This window comes from Numenius arquata, chromosome 4 (genome assembly GCF_964106895.1).
Source record: "Numenius arquata chromosome 4, bNumArq3.hap1.1, whole genome shotgun sequence".
Classification (NCBI taxonomy): Eukaryota; Metazoa; Chordata; class Aves; order Charadriiformes; family Scolopacidae; genus Numenius; species Numenius arquata.
Window position 1 is genome coordinate 43,125,380 of NC_133579.1, and position 16,296 is coordinate 43,141,675.

Sequence of the window (16,296 nt, forward strand, 5' to 3'; positions counted from 1 at the left end):
AGTCTTTAGCTAATCAGTAGAAGAAAAGAACCGGTACTCTCAAAGGAATGCCATACATAGCTGGACACAGCAAAAGAAACTCTAGCCTTCAGCTGTATGTGACACCACATTTACTCTCATACAGAAAGACTGAAAAACGTTCTCCCAGACCTCTGGCATTATACGATTGCTAGCTTATTCAGATCGGTGGGAGCTTTGCCCGAGTGAAGACCCCAAGATTATGCTTTTAGCAAACAAAGTGATTTTATGATGGGTAACGATATGAGATAATAACCCCACATATTGGAACTCGTTTTTCAGTACATTAAGAGAATCATTCTTCAAGTGCCATAATGCACTCAGTGCACTTCAGTTCATGCCTTTGACCTCATGTTTCATAAAGTGCCTAAGACATACAGATATGACATCCTGTCATACATAATTGCTTACATTACAAATGCCTCACAGTTTAGAAAGAAACCTCTTGGCTTTGTTCCAACATTTATTTTCAGTAAATGCTTCACATTTAATGCCTCAGCATTTATGTAGTAGCAGGAGTCCATTATCTTGTGACATGTTCGACTCCATTGACATCTCTTATTTAAACCCTCTAAGAGGAACGTTATCGCTGTGCCATATAACAGGAGTTTTCAGCAAATTGGCTTACTTTTAACCCTTGCAGATGTCACAGTCTGTCACTCCTCATGCTTTGCCCTACTGCTGGTCACTTATTGATGACCATTTGGTGCTTTAACTTTTTTTAAGTGTTCATTTTATTTTGTACCAGTGCTCAGAATGTTACAGATGAAATAGAGCAGAGCCGAGCCACTTACAGTCCATTCAGTACTGTGTACATAAGTGCTTGCTGGCCAGAGTCTGCTGATGTAGGATGCTGTAGTATCGTTTTCTTTAATGGAACCTTATTAATTTACACTGACAAAGAACTCGTCCTACAGTAGCCCTATCTTCAGTGCTTTTCATTTTCTGCTATTTTCTTGAATGAATGTGTTCATTAAGAGGAAAAAATGTTACAGCAAGGGAAGGTTGGTAAAACAGCCTCTTTTCAGGGCCCTTGCAAGAAAATGATCAGAAAGCACAGATGGCTCTGAAAGCAAGAGAGAAAAGCTGTGAAAAAAGCAAGACTGTAGTGAGGGAAATAATGTGCTGCAAGAAATAGGCAGCCACATGATGGAAAAAGGATTAAAGCTACCTATGTATCTCCCAAGTTAGCCACATGAATCAAAGCAAAAGATCCTATCAGAAATATTCTCAAACTGGTAAATTCACTTCAGTATTCAATACTGAATCACTTTTTTTGATCCCAAAGTGTTGTGCTCAGTTTTCTCAAAGCAGTAAAAAAGGGTCTGCACGTTTGCCAGCATTTAATTGTGTCTTGAATCTCTGGAAGCTAGTGACTCCTAAGTAGAAAAATCATAATCATTTAATCTTTTTTCCTCCCTCTCGGTGCTACTTCCCCTCTCAGCAGCACCAGAGCATGAGCTTAAGAGTTCAGGATGATCAGAATGGATCAAACCAGAGGTCTGCCTCTGCCAACATCTGTCTTCAGCAATGACCGCAGCAGATGCTTAAGGCAGGGTATGAGAGCAGAATGAGCAGGTTGTCATGGTATCTCAGTGCACTTTCAGCCTCTAAGAATTTTACAAATTGCAGTAGCTCTAGGTCCATACACTACAAACTGGCAGCAGCTTTTTAACATTGCAGATGGTTAATATAGTGCAAAGTTGCATTATGTATTTAGTTATTGCACATAGTATTGAAATAAGCCCCCAGCCAAATTTATGAGCATTTCCTTTGATAGTTTTAAACACTGTTTTGCAAAAAATGACTTAATCATCTGCTTCTTCACAATGTCAAAATAATAAAAAAACGACTCGGAAAAAGGAAAGAAAAACCTGTCAAGATACCTACTTAAAAATACTGACCTGAGGCATCTTCCTCTTCCTCTGAAAGAATCAGGAAAGTATTCATGTAAAGTATCCTAGAGGTCAACAAATTCAGGCAATTTGGCACTTAAGAAGATAAAAATAAAACACATTTTTCATATTTCCTTATGTAGCTTTTTTCAATTTTTTTTATTAGACTTTTTTTTCCCCTGCTTCCTTATGTGTGCCAAAACTGGTGATTTTTAACTGTTAGTTGTGATGTACATGTATATGCTGGGCCCAATTCTGGTCCCATTGCTGTTGGTTTAAGGAGAGACCGAGCTTTTCCTTCTCCCTTAATTATTTGGGGGTAAATAAGAGCAGAATTAGGTCCAGAAACTTTGGATGCGGGTAAGGGAAAATCAATGTGTGTTTAAAAAATGACAATAAACAGAGCGATTATTATCTTGCAATGAAGTAACTGGTCAATTGATCCCCCTGTAGGTGATGGACGGCAGGTGCCACAAAAGCCTCCTAGAGGCACCATTCGTGGTCCACCCCAGTTAGTGATTCCCCCACCCCCACCTTACCCTCCTCCTGACAGAGACATTGTGGATCCAACAATATCTTACAGAGAAGCAGATGTTACAGCACCAACAGAGCTGGTACCTAAACGTATGTTTGAAAATATGTGTATTTGCATTTCCACTCTTTTGATGGTTACTCTCAGGGGTAGCTTTTCCAGACTTTCTTCTCTGCTCTCTAGACATACATGTCTGGTTTTTCCCTTTTTTCCAGGCTGTTGTCTTTTAAAATGCCCAATGCAGTGTAACTAATTAATATAAAGTAAACAAAACACTTGTTTGGAGACAGTTTTGTGGATGATACCTGGCCATTGTATGGAACTATTTAAAAAAAACCATCAAATCTTGTGACTTTGTACAGCTGGAAGCAAAATCTGTTGTCTTGTATTAATTCTCTATGTTTGTTTTTTTGTACTAACATTTTTTTTGTCTCTCCAGAGACAATTTCCTTTGAGAGTCAATAGGTCTACCAGTCTAGTTTGAAAACTACAAGGTGTCTCCCTTAAGAAAACTAAACCATTTATAGGAGCTATATATTGTTAAAGGCCTTCCTGTCCTAATGGGTACATATTCCTTGCCATCTTAGTCCTTTGTGTGCTCTTCCCCTCGGGGCATAACAGTTATCTGACAGAAAAATAGGATCTTTTCCACATCCTTGTGTATTTTTGAAAAGCATGTTTTCATGCTACTTTTTCATGCTTATCCATTGACTGTCTTTAAATCTTTGTACACAGTCCAAGTCTTTGATCATGTATTATGTTCCCTGTGGGCTTGCCCTGCACACCCATGTAGATCCTGTAAAGGCAGCAAAGCTCTGCACGTTATGACATCTTATGGACACACTTCCTTTGAAGGTTAGGAGGGTGTCTCCTAACCATGCGATAGAGAAATGTCTCCATTAGCTGCTAAGTTGTCAAAAGATCTTTTTCCAGGACATTTTCTTTAATTATTCTGCAGTTAGCAGTTACTCTGATCCATTAGTGTTGCTGTGTTTGCTGTTGGATACCAGCTAAATCTAAAGCATTATTTTTCAAATCTGTGCTGAGGAAACACAGACTGACCAGTTTTATTGGGGGGGAGAGAAGGAAATTAAGGAGATCCATATTAACAGAAAACCTGAATCTTACTGAGAATTAATCCTATTTCATTTTTACCAGCATATGCACAGAAATCATATCATACTTAAAATCATCTTTTTTTTTGCTAGATACCATCAGCGTGCCTACAATGTTTGCTTTATTAAAAATCCTCTGTGGCCTTCTTTGCATTAATATTTCTGCTTCATTTGAGTTTCTACCACTAGTATTTTGCAATGCTTTCCTGATCTACCTTGGTGATCAAATACCCTTTAATCAATGCAGCTCTGATTTTATCAGCCTGATCATTTGCTCTTAAACAAACACAATATCCCAGCCAAAAGGAGTTGATTAAGCTTGTACATGGAAACATAACATGAGCTTTCATTATCCTCAGTTTACTGAGAGCAAAAGAATAGTGCTCAGTGGGTACTTATTTTATACTTAAAGCATCAGTGTTGCAGAGGGACAAGTTTAGGTTTATAATTGTGCTGTGCTCTACCGAGATAAAGATACGTGTATAGATTTATACAAGAGAAATGCGTATGGATATGCCCATGAGAGAAAGCAGCACATATGACAGATGCTAATTATATTGCCTAATGCCATTCTGAAAGGTGCTTAGATGCTGTAGCGGTTGAGCAGTACAAGAACAGAGTTTTGCAATGATGTTTTTTATTGCCTGAGAATGCCTCAAGCAGTGCAAATAGGACTTTGGCGGTAGATTCAAAGAACAAAATTTTCAATCTTCCGAACTCTAACCTCAGTAAATGTGCTTTCTTATAGAACAAGGTGGGAAGGAGGATAAGCTACTGATGCCAGCTATTGATGAAAGGCATATTTGTTCTGAAATCACTCTCTAAACAGTTTTCTCTGATGAGGATTGTGGTCTTCCTTTGCTGAGTTGGGTGACTGTCAGCAGCAGTTTGTCTTTCACAAGATGAGATTCTCATTGAGAAATTAAAGTTCTGTGATCGTGTGGAGTTTACATTCTTGTTTCTTACGATCTGCGACTGTCTGTGGGGCACCATGCCTCATCCCTCATGCAAACACAGTTGCCCAGTTGCGCTCTGGGAAACTCGTGTTGAGGAATTTTCATTTCGTAGACGGTGATGGTAATCGCTCTTCACGGAGTTTCCCAAACTTAGTTGGAGTTGTTCATGAATAGAGCCTTTAGTAAGATACTTGGGCTTTTCTGACTCTAATGGTAAGAAACTCTTCCACAAACAAGAGTACACAGTTTTTGCTCTTTAATATTTTTAATTCTCATTACATGGCCTTTCCTCTTAACTTTTGGTCTGGTAGACCCTTAGCTGCATGTCGTGTACATGTCTAAAATGATATATTTATGCAATCCTTTCTCCTTCCTTATATTACTAATCAGATTTTTCAAGGCCTGTGATTCTAAGATTGACTGCATGTTGGGAATGCAGAAATGGCGATTGTCACCACTGTTGCATGGCATTTGGTTATGTCACATAGCTTGTGAAGTTCCCAATAAATGAGTCAATAGTGAGCTCTGTGCTACTTCAGGTAAAGAATGCCCATATTGAAAGATTGCTGCACCTAGATAAGCAACTAAAACATGCTAACTAAACTAAAACCTCCATGATTAGCCCTTTATTTGGCTTGTTTTGAACTATCATTAAGAAACACAATAAGAAATTTGTTTGAAATTTTGTGCTGTTTGAAAAAGAACAAGCAATTCACCTTCTTGTGGAGTGAGATCCTGAAGTTAAATTCTTCACTCTGACACTGGATAAAATACTTGTGCACTCAGGGTTCACACTGGGTAAGGGCTTAAAACTGATCAATTTTTAAATTTTGGAAAGTGTTCTGTCTTTAAAGAAGTGAAACTGTGATTTGAAAGTGTCTTTTTTTTTAACTATAGATAAAAATAATCAATCATCACTTAACCAGAAAGTTTGAAAGGGGTAGAGTGCATAGAAGCATTTCCCAGTTACTTTCATAGATGACACCTGTACTACTAGTTGATAGATAATATCAGGTTAATTTTAAGGAACAAGGAGAACAGAAAGGAGCCTTGTCCCCATATCCAATTTTTAATGTTTTTCATTATATCATTGATATATTAACAGGTACTACAAGACACTTGACAAAAGCTGTGACAGTTTCACAAGCAATTCGGTCATGTTTATTCAGTCACCTTAGATATATATCAAGTCTTTCGCAGTCATTAGGGATAGTCTCTAAGCGTTGGACTTGGTTAACTTGAAGCGAAAATAGGTAGAGAAATTCACAGAGAGGAAACTACGTTTTCTTACATGTAGTTTTAAATTGATTGAGAACTGCAGGCTGCTGACTAGGGAATTTTGCTGGCCTGTCATAGTGAACTCCCTCAGAAGCCATCTGTCAAGTGACCCAGCCTTTTTTTTCTTATAGATGGTCTTTAAAGCAAGAAAACTTGCAAATGTGACTTAGGAGGCTTACACTGCCATCACTCCTCTCACTCATCCAGCCTGATCTGAAGCTAAAGAATGAAGTTAAATCTCCAACATCATCTATCTTGTACCTTATGGAGAATTAAAATTCAGGCCAAGTAAAGCAGAATTCACAGACATGCTGCGTATCAGTAGGTGTTGTGCTCTTGGGATTGAGTTATCTTATACAGGAACCCAGGGAGTCGGTCTCAGAGCATCTGTGGGATTCCGAATTTTAAAAAGTGCCCACACACCTACACCTCCTTTGGGTGTCTGATTCTTTAACGTTACTGAGCATGCTAGCCATTCTGGTGTCTGACCTACACAATATTTATGATTTTATCCTTTTACTCTTTTCCCCCAACAGTTTACTGTTGTGCATCATTCCCTTCATATACCAAGCGCGTCTGACAGACCTTGCCTCTTCCTATGACCTTCATACCTCTGAACCTCCTGTGCCTCTGCTACTCTTGATTCTTCTGTTGCCTTCCTTCCTCCCCTGCTGGAAAGAACCTTTTTTTCTGACTGAGATTTTGGCTTCCTTTCTTTTTGAACTCGCGCATTCTCTTTTAATTACTATTGATTATTTTTGGCTGTGGTTCATACTCATTTGTGAGATGTAAGCTCCTGAACTGAATGCTGTGTTACATGAATCTATGTATCAGCCTCAGAGAGATTATCCATACATTTGTCTGTTCTTTTTCAAAAGATTCTCTTTATTTTGAGCCATGTTTTAATTTGATTTGGAGTTTAAAAGAGTGTGGTTTTGGGACGGGGTGACTTACTTTCAATACTGTCTAAAGAGTTAATGAAAACTTCCTGAAACAATTTTTCATTTTTTTTCTGTTATCCTAGTATAACATTTTACGTTCTCAAATATATTCTATTTTTCCTTCGTTGCATATATTTTGTTCCTTTGGGCATGGCCTAGTCAAGTTGAAGTGCAAGATTCTTTCTATATCTTGGCTATGAATCAAGAAAATGCCAAGAAAGGAAGAAACAGAAAGATCTGTTGGATTTATAAGGGGCCTAAAAGGAATACTAACAGCCAGTACCAAATGCACTGATTCATAGGTTTTACTTCTGCTTTCGTCCTGATCCTTAGTATGAGTAATTTTATCTCGATGCTGGAGAGATCCTATGGAAATCAAGGTGTGTGTTCTATTTCTGTAACAAAAGATGCAAACGTTTTGCTCAAGAGAAATCTTGTTCCACAAGTCTCCTTTTTACAGTTGTACTTGAAATAGTCAGTGAGTTATAATTAAAATATCAGCTATAGGATTGTACTTACCAAAAACTTCTTTGCGCTGAAGAAAGTTCTTTGTGTGAATGGCCCATAAGGCATGTATTTTTAATCATTCTGAACTATAAACATAGGTTTTATGAGTTGCAATGGTGCACACACCCAGAACTATTCTGACCTCACATGTACTGTGTTTTAAGACATTTATGTTATTTAAATGAGTGAGTTGCAATATATAACTCTTAATTTAAATGATGAAAAATTATTGTTTTACCCTCAAGCAAATAATCATGTTCATCTTGAATCCTTTCCAGATAGGCAAAATGGAGAATAAGAAAGCATAGCATTCCTACAGATAATGTGGAACATGACTTAAAAGGGTTTTGACGGTTTTTAATACAAATATGACATGTAGTTAATAAGTTTTAAGCGATGCTTCAGAAAGTATACTTAATACCCTAAGGGTCTTCTAATAAAAGTGAAGTAGAATTGAACTCTCTGTGCTGCCAGGTACTTTGTAATAGCTTCTTAAGACAGGACAATGATTTAATTGTAAGTCTTCTCTTAAGAAAAAACAACTAGTAGGTGTTCACAATGTGAAGATTAAGAACCTAATTTACCCATTCTCATTACTCTATTTACATCCTATTTGTACCTCCACAGAGTTACATGCCCCATGGAGTTCAGACTAGTATAAAAACTGAATAATGAAGTAGTGAAACAACTTCTTTTATATTGAGTACAATGTAGAATTACAGTGAATTGTAAAAGCAGTTCTTTGCATTGACACCAGTTTAGCTTAAAGGAGGATCAAGTTTTCAACAAAATTACATTTTTGATGAAAAAAATTCCTGGCTTTGAAGGAATACAGCTACAACCCCCCTCCGCATAGCCGACAAGTTTGCTGTGAAAAGTTGTCTCTTTTCAAGTGGTCTGTTCAAACTCTTAAAAGCTCTAGGTAAGAACTCAAAAAGTTCATAACTTATCCTTAATTTACTTTTTTTTTATGTTAAAATGCAAAATTTCCTCTAAAATTATGTTTGTGTGAATTAACAGTTTCTGTGACATTCCTACATAAAGTATTTTAATGAATGGTTTAAGCTAACCAGCTCTGTTTTTCTGAGTTTAAAAAAAAATTCTTGCTTATGCTAGCTCATATCCTTTGTTTCTTACAATTTTGTAAGTGCCAGGTACATATACAGTATTATACAGAACTTAAAAAAAAGAAGAAAAATTGCTACATCTTTACAAGAAATCAACTTAATTATAAGAAATTATGCTTATACTATAAGATTAGCATGTTTAAAACCTCCCATTACTATACACAGTGTGGGAAAGAACTTTCAGTGACACTCATTACATCCAAATCTGTTCAGTGGAATTGCATAGATACTGTGTTTCACAACTGTTAATTCATAGTAGCGTGATTATGGGAATACAAACTCACTGGAAGTTTGGTTCTTGAGCACCAGCTCAGCACGAAGGTACAGTCGGGGAATCCCTGCTTGTTCCAGGCTTCGACCCAGAATTTCTAACGTCACCTCAATTCAGCTTCTGGAAGAGAATGAGGGGTTTTCTGTCATTTTCAATGAGAGGAAGAAATGTCAGTTTAGGTCAGTTTGATGTAGCCTTAGGTTAGCAGGGATATGAAAGGACATTGCTTGCGTTTACTCCTTATATTTTAACCATGGAGACATTAGAAATATAATGAGAATGACATGGAGAAGTTGATGACAAATTGACTACTATACTACAGTTTTTCACCAAAATGCTCTTACAAGAGTTAGTAAGAAACACATTTAATATATTCAGGATTTATCTGCACTATGAAACAGCATTGCTCAAATACTGTCCTTCATGGTAACATATCTGAGGAAAAGAAAAAAAAACAAAACCAAAAAAAGCCCATATTATTAAGCTGTTTCAGGAGGTCAAGTAAATGCATAGCTAGCTTATAAATCAAAACAAATTCCAGTATTATGACTGAATGTCGGTGACATTCAGTGCTCTTAGGAAAAAAGGACAGATGTATAATTTTGATTAAACCCATTGTGATACCTGATGAGTGTGCTCAACCCCTATGAAAACCATTGAATTAGAAACAGATTAAGCTTCTTGGTGCATGGGTTTTACTGACTGGCCGTGTAAAACGTTTTTTATGTTGACCACCAGAGGGAGCCGATGTTGTCACATATCTGCAGTAGGTAGCAAGTAACAATAATGCTAAAGGTGAATTTTAAGCTAATAGGTATCACACTTATACAAATATTTTCAGTTCCTAAAGAATGCCATAAAATTAAAATTAGTTTGCTGAGTTGGTTTTTTTAAGCAACTAAAAAGAGAAATAAATATTTTTTCTATATTTTTTTAATCAATTTAATTGCAGGTAGGAAAATGAAGGTAAAATTATATTTGCAGGCGATGCCACTGCGATGGCATCTTCCAAACATAAGTTAAAATTTTTACTCTAGGCATTCTTGCAAAGGGTGGTGGTATGTTGAGTTGGCTGTTATATTATATAGATATTGCCTGTATATTTATGGCAGCTGTGTCCAAGGTATATGTGGTGCATGTGCTTAAGAACAAGTGCATAGGAGTAGGTCAGGGTTAGTGCCAATATAGAAAGACCTGTTCTGCTAGAAAGGTTTATCAGCTTGAGTTTTAGCATTTTAAAAGCATGACCAGATTGTTTTAGTACCCATTCTCTTTCAAACACATTGACTTTGTTACCAGCAACTCAGTCATTCAGAGACTAAAATCTAGGATACAGAGACTCTCCAAACATCCTTAAATGTCTTTTCTGCACATAATGCTTTCTTTTTTCTTTCCTTAGGATTGAAATGAATATTGTCTTTCTCACTGAGCAGATGGATTTTTTTCTTTTCCAGTGCAGGGCTATAGAATACTAAACTTTGAACTCATTCCATTTTTATCTTTAGAAAATGTGCTACTGGTCCAGATCTGAAACTTATTCTGGGCAGGTAAAATATGGAGAGAATATTCTAAATATACGAATAGGAAAAGGAAATAGTTCTCTTTTTGTTCATTTTTAACTGGAAGTATCTAAAGCTGTCCATGGCATCTGGAGTGCTCGAATAAGTGCCAAGGAAGAGTGATTGGTAGAGAAATTATCCAGTCCAAATTATATGATGAATTGCAAAGACCTATGATGCATTTATTTATTAAACGTATGGCCGTGAAATCTATCATATGTCCATCATCTGTCCCTGTATTCTGCTTTTGTAAACTCAACTCTGTGGTCATGATTCTCATACACTCATCATTTATGTTTACAGCCCACTTTAAGCCCTCTTTATTGTTCCAGACCAGTATAAAAGTTCCTCTTTGTGAGAGTTGGGCTGTGTGTGTGTGTATAAGACAGCAGTTCTGTTTTCTGAACTTGGCTTCCAGTCACTGCCATGACTCTCAATATATATTTAGTACATGCAGTAGGCACCATTTAACTTTCCATACTAAAATACATGTTATTTTAGAAGATAGAATGTAACTTATTCCATCCCTCCAAAATTACAGCCATGTTGTTTTCTAATGTCATTGCAAAACTATGAACTCCCCCCTTCAGGACAGTGAGAAAAACTTGCTGTCACTGATTACACACTTCTTATTCAGATATCTCATGTATAGTCTGCATACAATATGTGCATATATGTGCATATGCGATATGCTTCTGTATGGCTAGAGAAGTCTACTGCTAAAATTTATAAGAAGCCGACAGAACAAAAAGTGACATAATTAATTCCTTGTTTATCCAGAAGAGCTTACATGTAATAAACTCTGCTAATTCTTGCTGAGGTGGTGAAGGGTGATCTTGTATTTTTCTATGCAAGAATCAGCTGCTTCATTCTATATTCCTTGTTTATTGCATATTCTTCTGTGATGCTCTGTTTTCAAGCGGTGAATGACTGTTGAAAGGATCAAGCCCAGTAGCAACAGTGAACTACTTTAGAAGTTGATAACATACTGAATAGGTATTAACTACTGAGTCCTTGAATATTTCTTGAACATGAAAGTTGGTTTTTTTTCCTGTTCAGTTCTAATAAGAAAATTGTAAATTTGGGTCACCAGATCTGCTTCATTTTCTCATGCCTTGAGAAAGTTATGAAGAAGGAGATGCAGTCCTGGGTAAAGGTAATACCAGTTGGAAAGGGGGTTTTTTGTATTCCCTTACATGTTCATTCTGCTGCCTGCCACTGTATTGGAAATAATAGCTGCGATATTGCAGACTTTGAGCCAGAAGTCAGTCCTACTGTAAGAGAGAGCAATTTCTTTGAATATAACAAAATATTTTCTGGATACATTAAGTATGGGACTGGACTCGAGTAAATCAAATAGTCTTTCTAGCCTCATTTCCTGATATTTATGTTTTTAACTGGTTATTTACCTATTTCATAGAGTGTGGAATAACCCTTAGCTTCATATTTCTTATCCTGACTAAATGTAAAGACGTTGCTCTTCTAATTCCCTTGCAGCCCAGCTCTGCAATCCAAGTGGTCTGTGGACAAACTGTGAATGTTTATTCTAAGTGAGACCAAATTCCCTGTTTTCTTCTTCCGTAGTCAAAATAAGAGCAGTTTAACTCTGTGAGCCATACCTTTAATAACTCATCTTAAACGTACTCTGTTGTACTTGAACAGTGGAATAGGAAGAATTCATCACACCCATACAAGTAGGGAGACTTAGGCTTTATCAGTAACAAGCCAGACTAAACATCTGTGTCCAGCCAAGTACATGCATGGGTGTGTGTGCGTGTGTGTGAGAGAGAACTTTAATTCTGGGTACGAATTTGAAGTTATGCTTGATTTACACATTATGTATGGGCCAAATCAGGCTGTCAGGTTGGTATTTGAAATAGCATTGAAATTTGTAGTGCAAGGTCCTACTGATTCAAATGCAGGCAATGCACAGAGAGCTACAGAAAGCAAACTGTTGAAAATCTTTGTGTTCTCTGTTCCAGGTAGGTGATAATACCCATACCAAAGTGCTTGTCCATCCTTAGAGATGCTCATACTCAGCTTTTCATATTACCACTTCTAAGTCAGTAAACACTGACTAAAATGCCTGCCTGCTTTCTTCTAAGAAATTGAGAATTCTGGCCATGCACATTCACTTCTGGGTTTTAGGGCCTGAGGGAGCAAAAGGCTGAGAGCAGAGACAGAGTCTCTTTTGTCAGCTCCTTTTGTGGATTCCATAATTGGTTCCTGGCATGGATAAAAGCATTACTTTCCAACCTACTGTACTATAAGCAAAGGTGGGGTGTAATGGAGGACAAAGACCTAAAACAAAGGAAGATGGAGTCAAGAATGAGAAAGGAGGACTATAACAGACAAATACTGTTTTTTCTTTTAAGACTATTGTGATTAAATGGTGAAAGTAAAGTTGCTAAATATATGGTAACCTTCCATAAACAGTGGAGGACTGTTAGGGGAGTATCTACTTACTTGTTAGAGCAAACAAACACAACAACTGATTTTTTTAACTTCAAGCATCTAATGAAAATTATTATTGATACCTGTTTTCTAAAACACGTAGCTAGAATTTTTCTTCTTTTCTTTCCCATGATTGTTTCTTCCCTCAATTTTTTCACTTGACAAGAAGTTAAATAGTAAAGTAGAAAATGTTTTTTTAGTTTGTAAAAACAAGAAAATTAATGGAGAAGTATTTTCAACATTTTTTTCTTAAATAAGTGAAAACATGCAACAGCTCTATTTATAAGGTGTGTCTATAGATGTAACAGTCAACACTTAAATGTAAGAATTTAAGAATTCTTCTAAATAAATTATAAGAATTATGAAGAATTACATAAGGATTATAAAGGCTGTAAGAAAAACTAATCTACTGGCTTTAAGTTCAAGATAAGAACTTTCTTTACTTGACTTATACTCGTAAGAAATGAAGCATTTTGGAAATTAAACAGACTCTTATTCTTGACTTCCTATACAGAAAGCCTCACAGTGTACTGCTGAAGGCTGTAGAAGGGCCAGCCTGTATCACTGCCTGTTGATGCAACAAGTAGAAATTACTTTGGGGACTATTGCAGGAATGCATTGGTATTTTGGTTTTATTCTGAAACTCTTTTTGGGTACTACCAGTCTCCCAGACATGTTAAATCAATGATCAGGAGTGATACAGATCTTTTTTACCAGGTAAAACTTACCCTGCTTTCTCCCCAGAAAGAGGAAAGATTTTTTTTTTCCCAGAAGAAATTTTATGTCAATTAAACACAACATATGTAAACGTTTTCTTGATTATTTATAATTTAAAAGTATATTTTTTTACTTTTAAAACCCTTCTCTGCTTGCCTTCAGAAAATGAGAAGAATATGCTGATTAACTGACCAGTCAGTTAAAGAAACTTAGAGTCCAAGTTTTCCAAATGAAAACATTTGGTAAAAAAGAAAAAAAAAAAAAGCATGCATATACTGTAATTTGCTTGTTTGCTCCACTCCCTTGTGGACATGCTAGCTTCCTCTGTACCTGGCAGCTTTCCTGTTCTGTATTCATCAAGCTAATCAATGGGATTCAGATGTTCCTCAAATACAATCATTTGTCTTCAGTCTGCTCTTACAAAGGACACAGATTGTACTAAATACGCTTTCTTCATTTTCAGGGTACATTAAATACATACCACTGTTCATAATACAAGGCTTTGGCAATGTATCGATGGCATTTTTTTACACAAAAAATCCTTGCACAGGGAAACTCCTTGCGGTTTTTCCATGGAGTTAAATTAGTGCCTGGAAGAAAATTAGCAGACTGAAGGCAATGGAGATAGAAGTCCTTAAACTTACATGCTGTAATGTGAAGAGTAGTAACAAACCACCAGCTTGATTCTGTGCTGGTCTCATAGAGGCCACTCTAAGCTGAGAGTTTTATAATCTCATTCTGAATTTATGAGCAATAAAGAGAACGAAGATAACGTTTGAGCACGACTGTACTAACTGTACTGTATAAAGTGGAAAAGTGGCCGAACACAATCCTTGCGGGGTGTTTCCAGGAAAAAAAAATTAACTGGTTCTTTGGAGTCTAAAGGAGGAGGTGCCTTTTTTTTTTAACACTCCTTTTTAGTTAGGGATAAGAAGGGGAAAGAAAGGGGATAATAGTGGATAAAAAGGGGAAAAAATAGATGGAGGAGAAAATCCCATAAGCTTCACCTTCTAGCTTTTCAAAACCAAAATGGATGTTAGTTTGGGAATTTTTTCTTTTTTTTTCTTCTGTGTTTTCTTCTTCTCCTCCTCCAGACCCCATCAAGTAATTCCTTAAGCATTTCTTTTTGACGTCTGCATTAATGACTCAGTAGTCTGGCATCTAAACCCAGCACACTCTGGGTTGAAGCTTTGCTATTGTTCATAGCATCCTTCCCTCAGGTATCCCTGATAGATAATAGAGAATGAGCTTTTATGTCAGTACATATATGAAAAAAATCTCCTTGCTCTGTCCTTTTACCTCTTTAGGAAACTTTTGGGACTGAGCTTTAGAGTGTTATCTTTCCTGACTAATTCAGAAGTTGGCAGCCAGTTTAAAAGTTACTGGAGGGTTTCATAGGCAGACTTATAAACCTACAACAGCGTGACCTTCTCAACCTAATTTCTGTAGGAACTGAGGCTAAAAAGAAAGAAACTCAAAGACATTTCCCAATTTGCTGTAGGAAAAATGACCTTTTATGCTGATCCTAATTAAGCCCATTAACTCAGGTGAAAAATTCCCCAAACTAGCTTGTCTGTTTTGAGGGCATGATCATAGCGAACCTTCAAATTCTAGAAATGGCCCTGCTCCAGCAAAGCACTTAAGCATGCTTAATCAGGTACCCCATTATACAGCATGCACGTTATTATTGAATGAACTGCGTAAATGAAAGCCTTAAAATGCTTCACATGAATAAAAATGCAGACAAATTTTCCCTGTGGGGATTCATCCCATGCAGGAGATATCTGCAGCTTTGCATTTTAATCAGTGAGCGGTCCAATCCTGCTCCCATTGAAGTCAGTAGCAAAACCCAACTGCTGGAGTGGAAACAGGATCTGACACTAACAGCGCAAAATACGAAAGGGGAAAATTTATTCCAAGTGGGTGTTCGGATGATGACCTGTTTCTTGCATCAGGGTGCTGTTCACCATAGCACCAGAGATGACACTGCCGTTAACATTTTACTATCCACAAATCAGTACAGAGCATAACATGCAGTTACTACTCTTGCATGTTTGCATTTCTTCCTCCTGGTATTTCAAGTTAATAGGGAAAGAGAGCCCCAGGGCAAAGCAGGATTGATGAGATAATTGGCTTCACAAGAGGACTGTGAAAGAGCAGGCCAAATTCCGCTCTGACTTAAGTGTTCCCATCTCTGCTTATGTCTGAAATAATCTGATCTAGTCCATCTGCTGTCAAAGAGGAGTGGTGGCATGACAGCGGAGCTCTTCTGTGAGCACTTTGTTCTCCACCTGTCCAATATTTCCCTCCTTACTGGGCTCCCAGGGAGAGCTTCAGTGTGCACTGCTGCAAAATATATCTTCATGGGTAGAGCCTGAAGTAAAGTTCATGATATTCTGCAATTGATTCTTGCCCCATGCAGTGATTTCTTGGCTATGTTTGTGTTACTGGAAAAGAAGTCTGTCTCTCGCCATCTTTCAATACAACAGGTTGCCTTTAAAGGCTTCTGCAGCGTATCTGTGACTCTTTTCTGCTCGTGTAGCTTGCTATATTTTAGGTGGTGAGTGTGCTTGGCTTGCATTGTCCTGGCCTTGCTGCCCTCAGTTTGCCCTTGTCCCAGCATGGGAGTCTGGTATTTAGAGTGCCTAGGAACTGTGCTTTGAAAATGGCACAATGCCCCTGTGGAGGATATCACACAAGATCTTCAGGGAGATACTTAGCGTACTCTGGTCCTCAGTTTTGTTCACTGCAATAATTCTTTCTTTGCTGGGCAGCTCCAGAAGGCAAAATGCCTTAGTGATGAGAAGTGTTCAGGTACTCCAAGCAGTGTCTCTCCACTGGCTTCTATTGACATCACTGGACGTCTTAACAGCTATGAGGAATATGATAGAAGAGTAATCAAGTGTGAATGTGCAGTAAAATGTAT

General features: G+C 37.3%; 1 protein-coding gene across 1 annotated transcript in view; it reads left to right on the forward strand.

Moving 5' to 3' along the window:
- COBL (cordon-bleu WH2 repeat protein) overlaps positions 1-16,296 on the forward strand; it is a 159,783-nt gene that overhangs the window by 108,032 nt on the left and 35,455 nt on the right. Inside the window, exon 11 of the mRNA XM_074146968.1 lies at positions 2,367-2,537. Coding sequence (XP_074003069.1) covers positions 2,367-2,537 — 171 coding nt within the window. The remainder of the gene's footprint in view (positions 1-2,366; positions 2,538-16,296) is intronic.